Here is a 9,734-nt window from a genome sequence, read left to right on the forward strand (position 1 = left end):
CGCCCTCTAAGGGACGCTGTCTATTCCAGTTTTTGGCGTAGTGTAAATAGAGAATCAAACTTAATTATAAGAAAATATTCTATTTTAGTGGTTTAAGCCAAACAAAGATAATCTTTGGTGTGATTTTTCTATCTCTATCTCTTTATAATTTAATCATTTATTTTATTCCGCTTCTTGATCTTGATCTCTATTCTTTTTTTACATAAATAGTTTTCAAAATAAATATTTTTCTCAAAATTTTTGAAATTTGAATATCACAATTTACTATTCTCATGTGTTGGAAGTCACTTTATCGACAGTTTATTATTGTGTTATTAATTTTTTTTTAAAAGCTTATCCGTTTCACATCTCTTATCTTATGTGTTTTTCTCACATTTTAATTGCGTAAAATTCTTTGGATGTGGTTTTGCTATTCTTTTTAAGCCGTAAGCTTTTCTTGTAATTCATAGTTTTTCTATCCATCTTAAAGTAAGTAAAACATGATTAATTATTATTTAAATTAAGATTCAAATCTTGATTTTTTTTTGGAACCTCACATTTTAATAGGAGACTATAAATCAATTGAGTCAAATCACATACATTCTCATCATTATTATAATAAAATAATTTTCTTAATTCATTCAACGGCAAATATATTTATATATTTATTCATATATAAACTATACAGTCTAGTATATTCAATTGTTGAATGAAAAAAAAACTAAATTTTATTTATAGTAGTAATCCGTTTAGTTTGAGTTCAAATCGATAGAATTTGTGGGGGGAAAAAGTGAATGGAATTATAATGTTTGACCTTGAATGGGTCTAACACTTTTTTCCTACATTAAAATATGGTTAAATTATGGATTACATTTTTACATGATAAAAACCAATTCGAATCAAACCTAAAAACAAATGATTTGTTTGAGATGAATTGATTCAATACATTAAAAATAAATGAGCAAAAAATATTTTTAAATAGATTGAAAAAAGGACTAAATTAATTCCAACTCTTTAATTTTGAGTAACTAGTTTATTTTCCATTTCATAAATTAGAGAATCAAAATCAAATTATGTAACCCAATAATTTGTGGAACAATTACTGATTAACTAGTAAAAAAAGCATGAAAACTTGATTTTAGTGATCTCAAATTTTACATTTTTCTAGATCTTCTATTCTTAACAAAGATAAATACTATAGTAGCAAGTACTGCTGATCCTGCTATAACCAATGGAACAAACAATTTCTTTGATATTTTTACATTGTCTTTTTTCCCTTCATCTTTATCTTCTTTCTCTTCCTCATGCACTTTATCATAGTCTTTTTCTTCTTCTTCAATTTCTTCTATTCCAAGTTTTGCATTTTCTTCTTTCTTTATGCATTGTTCAAGTTCATTTTTCTTTATTTTTTCTTTTCCTTCAACTTCTAGTTGTTGAGTGCATAATGAGCTTGAAACCTTTGATTGTTGAACCACTTTTTCTTTTGCATGAGTAACTTTACCTTGTGTTGCATCTTCTTTAGAAATGGTTGCTTCTAGCACATGATTTTTCTTTTGTACCTCTTCTTTCTTTAATTCTTCTACCTTTGAAAATTCATCATCCATATTGAGTGGTTCCACCTCAAATTTATAAGTAGATTCTTCTGATTTTCTTCGAGTTTCATGCACTTTTTCTACTACCCTTTTGAATCCACTAGCCAAGTCAAGTTGTGGAGTTGTTGTTTCCTTCATTTTAGGCTTCTTTTCTTCATCACTCTTTGCAACCTTTGGTTCTTCCCTTTTCTTGAGAATTTTTTCTTCTTCAATAGTCTTTGATATTTTTGCATTCTCCTTTTTTCCTCCATTTGTTTCATCTTTACCTTCTTTTTCTTCCTCTATTCCATGTTTTGGTTCTTCATATTTGTTTATGCATTGTTCAACAACTTGACTTGTTTTACTTTTTGTTGAGTGTTGCATATCCATTTTGGATTCCTTTTTCTTTGGTTTTGCTTTTCCTTCAACTTCAAATTGTTGAGCCTCTTTATCTGCTACTACTTCTAATGATGTATTATTCTCTATGAAATGAGTACTTGTGACTTGTGTTCCTTCTTTTGAAATGGTTGCTTCTGGTACATGAATGCGCCTTCCCTCCTCATTTTCTTCTTGTAGTTCTTCAACCTTTGGAATTTCATTGTTCATGTTTGGTGACCTTGTCAATTCATGAGCCTTTTTCCTTTCAATAATAGTTGGTGGTTCCACCTCCATTTTAGAAGTAGATTCTTGTGATTTTCTTTGATGTTCTCTCTTTAGAGTTTCATGCACTTTTTTTGCCACATTTTTGGATCCACTAGCCTTGTCAAACTGTGAAGTGTTTCCCTTCATTTTGGGCTTCTTTTCTTCTGTGGTTTGTGGTGTTGTGAGTGTTGAATCATCTTTAGTTTCTTCACTGTATACAACCTTTAACCCTTCCCTTTCCTTCACAACTTTTCCTTTATCAACATTCTTTGGTGAAAATTCTTTTGTTGTTTCATGTTCTTCAGTAACACATTCTGAGTTTTTGTTTATTTCATCTTTTGTTTGTTGATTAACCCTTTTCCTTTGCAACTTTGACAGTTTAGCTTCTTCATATACCATGGTTTCCGGTGCTTTAATCTCTTTTGCTCCATATTCATGTTGTTCATTGTCTCGGTTAGTCTTCGTTTCTGCAATATCGTTCTTTAGCCTTTCATCCAAGGATTCTTCTTCTTTCTCATCAACTTCAAATTTTACCGAACACTCTTTCTCCCGTCTTATTTTCATTGTTTCATGAATCCATTTTTTCTTATGAACCTTTCCAATACCAGAATTTTCAATTTCACCATCTATATTGCACTTCTCATCATCAACATTTTGAGTTGGATTGTATTCTTTGAACATATATTTTTCTTTAGTCTCTGCTTTTCCATCATCTCTTGCCACATTTTCTTGCTCCCTATCATCAATTTTCTTCTCAGACTCATCCATTTTCTCGTGAATTATTTCCCTTATTTTTTCAACATCTTTTTCAGATTGAAACCTTGGTACTGATATTTGATTAGTCACTTGATCTTCTATAGTTTCAAATTCTTCTACTTTGTTACGAGTACAATTTTCTCCAACTTCTTTTGGTTTCTTTGGACTAAAAACTTCTTGGTTCATACTTTCATCGTGTGATTCATATCTCCCCTTGCTTTTGAATTTTGTATCCAACACTTTTGTCATCTGTTTCTTATCCTTCGCATTCTTGTAATCGAACTCCTTAAATCCCATACTTACTACTGATTGAATTTCTCTCTCAGGATTTCTTATTCTTTCCACCTCAAACTCTTGAAATTCTTCTTTTGTCATAGACTCACCAAAATTTTGTTCCCCTATATCATTCCTCATACCTTCATTTGCTTCCACTTGTTCAACTTTTTCACTCACTTCTTTGTTTCCACTCATTTTCTTCAAAATCTTTTCACTATTTGCACCCTTTTTCTTTACATCTTGAGTTTGATTCATCTCTTGAAACTTTTTTATTTTTCTTCCATCAACTATTCCAGCACCAACATTCTCTTTCTGAACTAACTCATAAACATGATCAAGTTTTTTATTTCTATTTTCTTTCTTGATTCTATCCTCAAATGACTCATTTGCAACCTCACTTGCTTTTGATCTTCCTTCACTTATCTCTTCTTGCAATAAACATTCATCTCTTTCAATTTTTGTGTTTTTGTTGAAACCCTTGTCTTTTTCATTTTGTATCTTCTCATTCACTTTCTTCACAAACTTTCCAGTTTTTTCACCTTTTTCATTGACATCTTCATTTTTCTCCTTCTCTTGAAACTTATGTGTTATCTTTGTTAATCCTTCTCCTTTCAACTTTACTATACCATATTCAATTTTATCTTCCTCGTCTTGAACTATTGCATTTGTTCTCTCCTTAAATTCTTCTTCTTCTTCTTCTTCTTCTTCTTCTTCAAACTTTACTTTCTTCACAAATGGTACAACTTTTTCATTCTCTTCGAGACCTTTTGTTTTCTCAATCTTTGTATCCTTTAGGTTCTCTCTTGTATCAAATTGTGAGTCTAACATTTTCATTTTTAATTCTTCTTTTGCATCCTTGGTATCTTGAGATCTACTTTCACTTACATCGTCTGATAAATTAGATTCATATTTTCCCTTTTTTACACCTTTCTTGAAGTCTTCATTTTCTTCTTTTTGTATCCTTTTATTTACTACCTTCCCAAACTTTTCGATTTTTTCACCCTTTTCATTGAGATCTTTACTTTCCCCCTTATCTTGAAACTTTCTTCCATCATCATGGATCTTTATAGGTCTCTTTCCTTTCAACTTTACTATACCAAATTCAATTTCATCATCCTCATCATAGACTCTTTTAGCATTAATTCTCTCCTTGGATTCTTTTCCTTCCATTTTTTCCATCAAACTTTCACTTTCAACCAAAGCTTTTCTAGTAACCTCTTTTTGTTCTTCCTCCTTTGCAATATTGAATCCTTTACTTTCATCGATTTCTGTAACTTTATGTTTCAACTCTCCTGTCACATTATTTGAGTCTTCATCCATTTCTTTTATAGTGTTCTCCTTTGCATGTTGTCGATCACGTTCCTTAAATTCATTCTCATTCTTTTCATTTTCCTCTTGCATTGTCTCTTTCGTATTTCCTTTCTTTATTTTCACATGGATCCTTTTGAATCTTTCACCTTCACCCTTTTCCTCAAAGTATCCAATCTCTTTGTCCACCATTTCCTCTTTCACATTTATGGATTCTTGAATCTTTTGAACATTTAATCCGTCACTTTCATCAAAATTACTTTTTCTTAAGTCTTTAGGAAACTCTTCATTTATTTTTATGACTTCCAATGGGATGGTATCTCCAAACATGGTTTTTTGAACATCTTCATCAATGACTTCAAAAGGCGTGTTTTCAGATTCCCTTCCTCCATTCATCTCCCCTTTAGTGCTTTTACTTTTCTTCATTTGTGGAAGTCTAGGTTCTCTAAATTCATTTTGGTCTATATTCCCAATGTTATGATGAATATGCTCATTTAGACTTTGTTCCATAATATTTTCTTTCAACACTTCTTTAAGGCTTTCTTTAGAGTCACACATTGATCCTCCAATTTTCTTTTCTTTTAACTCTTCACTTGGTTGAGTCAAAGACTCTTCAAAAACTCTTTGGCTTGAATCTACAATGTTATGTGAGACACCTTCCTCATCTTGTTCTATTTCTTTACTTCTCTCCTTCGATTCTTCTTCTTCCTCCTTTACAACATTGAATCCTTTAATTCCTTCGATCTCTGCAACTTCTTGTTGTCCATCTCCCTTAATTCCATTCTCACTCTTTTCAATTTCCTCCTGCATTATTTCTCTTTTATTCTGGACTTTCTTTTCTTCCACATTCGTCCTTTTAAGTATATCACCTTCATCCTTCGCTTTAAAATATTCAATCTCTTTTACCTTTCTTTTGACATCTTTGGTTTCTTGCATTTTTAGAACATTCAATCCTTCAGTTTCCTCATGAGTTCTTTTAGGTAAGTTCTTATGAAACTCTTCATTTTGTTTTTCATCTTTAGTTTCCGTCTTAGGATTTATGAAATCCTTATGAACTTCGTCATTGACTTTAAAAGGTTCAAGTTTTGATACCTTCATTGCTCCAAAAGGTCCCATGCTACTTTCTTTCACACTTTCGTTAATACCTTTTATTTTATCAATCCTTGTATTCTTTAGTCCTTCTCTTGTATCAACTGGTGAATCTAACATTTTCGTTGGAAAACCTTCCTTGACAACATTGCTTGCTTTTGATCTTTCTTTACTCATCCCTTCTTCCAAAAAACATTCATCTTTTTCTTTTGGTATGTTTTTCCTAAAACCTTCATTTTCTTCATTTTGTACCTTCTCATTTTTTTCTCTTATCATTTTCTTCATATACTTTTCAATATTTACACCCTTTTCATTGGCACCTTCATCTTTAGTTTGTTCAATCTCTTGAAACTTTTGTATTTTTCTTCCATCAAATTTTCCATTGTTTACATTATCTCCCTCAAAAGACTCATTTGGTTCACCGTGACTCTTTGTAGAACCATCTACTTTCAACTCTATTATACCATGTTTATTTTTATCTTCCTCGTTGATTATTTCCTTGGTTTTATCCTTGTATTCACCTCCTTCCTTTATTAAACTTTCGTCTTCAACTAATGCATCATTGATAACCTCATTTTCTTCTTCTTCATTCACAAAATTTAATCCTTTACTTTCTTTGATTCGTGCAAACTTCTCGTGACCACTTTCCTTAGGTCCATTCTCACTAATCTTTATAGATTCCTCTCCTTTCAACTTCACTATACCATACTCAATTGTATCTTCCACGTCTTGGTTTATTTCTTTAGTTCTCTCTTTGTATTCAACTCCTCTCACTATTAAACTTTCATTTTCAACTAATGCTTCTTTGATGACTCCGTTTTCTTCATCCTTATTTTCAAAACTGAATCTTTTACTTCCTTCGATCCCTACAAACTGTTCTTGAACACTTTCTTTAATTCCTTTCCCACTCTCTTCAATTTCCTCTTGAATTTTCTCTCTTGTATTATTTCCTTTCTTTTCTTCCACATGCATCCTTTCGATCCTTTCACCTTCGCCCTTCTCCATAAAACATTCAACCTCTTTACTCACCATTTCTCCATTCACAAATTTGGTTTCTTGCATCTTTTCAACATTCAATCCTTCCCTTTCTTTTGAAGTACTATTAAATAAGTTCTTAGGAAACTCTTTCTTTATAATCACCATTCCACCATCAAACCTTTCCTTACCACCAAGCTTTTCTAAACCACATTCTTGATCTCCATTTTTAGTTTCCATCTTAGGCTTTATCATTTTATTTTGAAAATCTTGATTACCTTTGAAAGGTAACTTTTCATATTCTCCTGTATTCATTTTCCCTTTAGTGGTTATAGTTTTTTCCATTTGAGGAATCCTAGACTCTTCAAATTCATTTTGGTTTATACAACCAATGTTACTAGGAATATGACCAACTACATTTTGTTCAACTTCTAACACCTTCGTTGCTTCAAATGATTCCATGCTATTTTCTTTCTCAGTTTCTTCATAATATGCTTTAGACTCTTTTTGTTTTGACTCTCCACTTTGTTGAATCATACACTCTTCAAAAACTCTTTGACTTGTTTCTGTAATGTTATGTGAGACACCTTTACCAATATCTTCTACCTTACTATCTTCACTCCTCAAGTTAGATTCTTCTTTTTCTTCTTCTTTTATAGTCCTTCCAATTATATCCCTATTTACATCATCATGCCACTTGTTAGCACTTCCATTATCCATCTTTTGATCCTCGAATTCTTTATCTTTGCCCATATCTTCAAATTTATTTGAGATGAATACATCAACACCTTGATCTCGTTCTAATTTCTTCGTCACATCATATTCTTCTTTGCCACCCTTGTCTCTCGCACTCTCCCTATTTCCATTTTCAATTCTCAATTTAGAATCTCCAACTTCTTTTTCTATTGTTTCTTCATTTATATCCTTGTTGGTTTCATTAAGCATCTTCTCCATATCTCCTAATGTCTTCAATGCTTCACATGTTTCCTTTCCATCATTTTCTCTTATATCTTTTATCTTACTATCCTCAATCCTCAACTTGCATTTTTCATTTTCTCTTATGTTCCTATTAACTTCATCATTTCCATCTTCAATTCTTAACTTAGATGCTTTAACTTCTTCTTGTGTTATGATCTCTTTATTAACTTTCTTTTTTGTATCATCAAGCATCTTCTCTATAGCATTTTCACTTCCTTCCATATGTTGAAATTCACAATCTTTTGACCCTTTATGGCTTGTTTCACCAACACTACTAGAAACATGATCAATTTCACTTTTCTCTTGTTCCTTAAATTCCTCAATCTTAAGACCGTAAATCCCTTTTACCAATTTTGGCATGACAATATTCATCATCCATTCCTCTTCATTGTAACTTGCTTTGATCTTATCCAAATTCACACCATGAGGAATTTTGAAAACCTTATTGAAACCTTTAACATCAACCACTTTCCTTTGCATCACCCATCCCATCATCACCATTTCTTGAATTGGTTTCTTTCCAATAATTGATATCTTATTCCCATCTTTACTAATCTTAATGTCAATGTTATTTCTCTTATAACCTGTGTATGCATGGATATTTTACAAGGTATATAAAGTAAAAGATAAAAGCCAAAATAAAATATCAGGGACTATTAAAAAAAAATGCCGAACCAAATCGAATCGTAGAATAAATGAATTGAAGTTGAAATAATTAAACTGATAATAACCTAAATCATATTGCATAAACAGTTTTAGAACTTAATCAAATAAAGAATAAATTGAATCAAAACTGAACAGAAATCAAATCAAAACTGAAAATTATTTTCAGATAATTTTATATCGTTCAAATTCAGAATCGGTATACCAATCAAATAGATTTGATTTGGTTTTGGATAAATTGAAACTCTTCGGTTTGATTTTACTATGATTCGGTTCGTTTTCTGACTTAAATGTACCGTGAACGACCTAAAAGCTATTAAATTAATTTTGCATGAATTGAAATCAAAATTTGTAAATTTTATAGGAACAAAAGTAGATTTAATTTAGAAGAAAAAAATATAGAATGATAGAAGAAATTGACCTTTGAGATTGGCAGTGAGGATGAACATGGTGTTGGTTTCTCTAGAATGAAAAACTGGTCCTGCATCCTTCATAAATTGATACTCAGAGATGGAATCAATATCATCTTTAGTTTTAGTGATTTTGAGTCCTAATTCTAGCTCCATCTTTGTTGTTGCTAAATTATTCTCTTAGAAAAACAAGGGTAAAATATTTGAATTATAAATGACTAATAAACATGAACATGATGTGTTGAAAATTGTTGCTTCTAGAATGCTTTAGCCTCAAAATAGTTTCAGCTATGGGAAAAGTATATATTCTTTTCTCCCTCATGTAGCTCTTGTGGGTGGTGTCGGTAGAAAATATGAGGCTGCTTAAACCTGTTTGTATTTATTGTATTTCTTTTGTTTCATAAAAAATTAGTGATGACTTGTGTTGCAAACTTGATATAATAAAACTAAATATTATTTTGACATAAAGTTGAACCTATAGACAATGTAAATTATTCGATTTTTCTCATTAATTTTCTCTCTCTTTTTCAATCAAAGTGAGAAGAGAGAAAAAGTGAGCCTTGGATTAAAAGTTATGCTATTTTGACGTAGACATAAATATTTATACTAAATACTATTCACGGTAAATATATTATATGGTGAATAACTCACCATATATTTATCATGCTTATAGGCGAATAGTGATTTTTTAAATTTTCTTAATTAAAAATTTGTGTAAAGATTTTGGTTAACGGTGTATAAACACTTGATAATATAATTTATAATTTGGTTAATATGATATTAAAAGGTAATGTAAGTGGTAAAATAAAGTTGATTAATTGAATACATAAAATTGATAAATATAGTATATAATTAGTTATTTAATGTTCTATCATAAAAAAAAATATTTGAAAAATTAACTTTGTTTAATGATATGTAAAATGTTGAGTAATATAATTTATAATTTGATTAATGAGTATCCAAACACAAATAATTTTAAGTAGTAAAATAAAATTGATTAATGAAGGATAAAATATTGGCTAATATAGATCATAATTTAATGTCTGAAAATAGTTAATATTATGTATTTTATTGGTTAATAAAATAG

General features: G+C 30.4%; 1 protein-coding gene across 1 annotated transcript; it reads right to left on the reverse strand.

Moving 5' to 3' along the window:
- Positions 1–1,105: 1,105 nt before the first annotated feature.
- On the reverse strand, positions 1,106–8,977 carry LOC127127430 (uncharacterized). The gene is made up of 2 exons (XM_051056616.1): positions 8,659–8,977; positions 1,106–8,158 (listed from the first exon to the last, which is right to left on the reverse strand). The coding sequence occupies exons 1-2, from the start codon at positions 8,801–8,803 to the stop codon at positions 1,134–1,136; spliced, it is 7,170 nt and encodes a 2,389-aa protein (XP_050912573.1). The 5' UTR covers positions 8,804–8,977; the 3' UTR covers positions 1,106–1,133.
- Positions 8,978–9,734: the final 757 nt, after the last annotated feature.

This window comes from Lathyrus oleraceus, chromosome 1, assembly GCF_024323335.1.
Source record: "Lathyrus oleraceus cultivar Zhongwan6 chromosome 1, CAAS_Psat_ZW6_1.0, whole genome shotgun sequence".
Taxonomy (NCBI): Eukaryota; Viridiplantae; Streptophyta; class Magnoliopsida; order Fabales; family Fabaceae; genus Lathyrus; species Lathyrus oleraceus.

Coding starts and splice junctions, on each gene's coding strand:
- LOC127127430 (XM_051056616.1), bottom strand. CDS start 8,803: ATGGAGCTAGAATTAGGACTCAAAATCACTAAAACTAAAGATGATATT. Junction 8,159..8,658: donor CCTCACTGCCAATCTCAAAG/GTCAATTTCTTC, acceptor ATGCATACACAG/GTTATAAGAGAAATAACATT.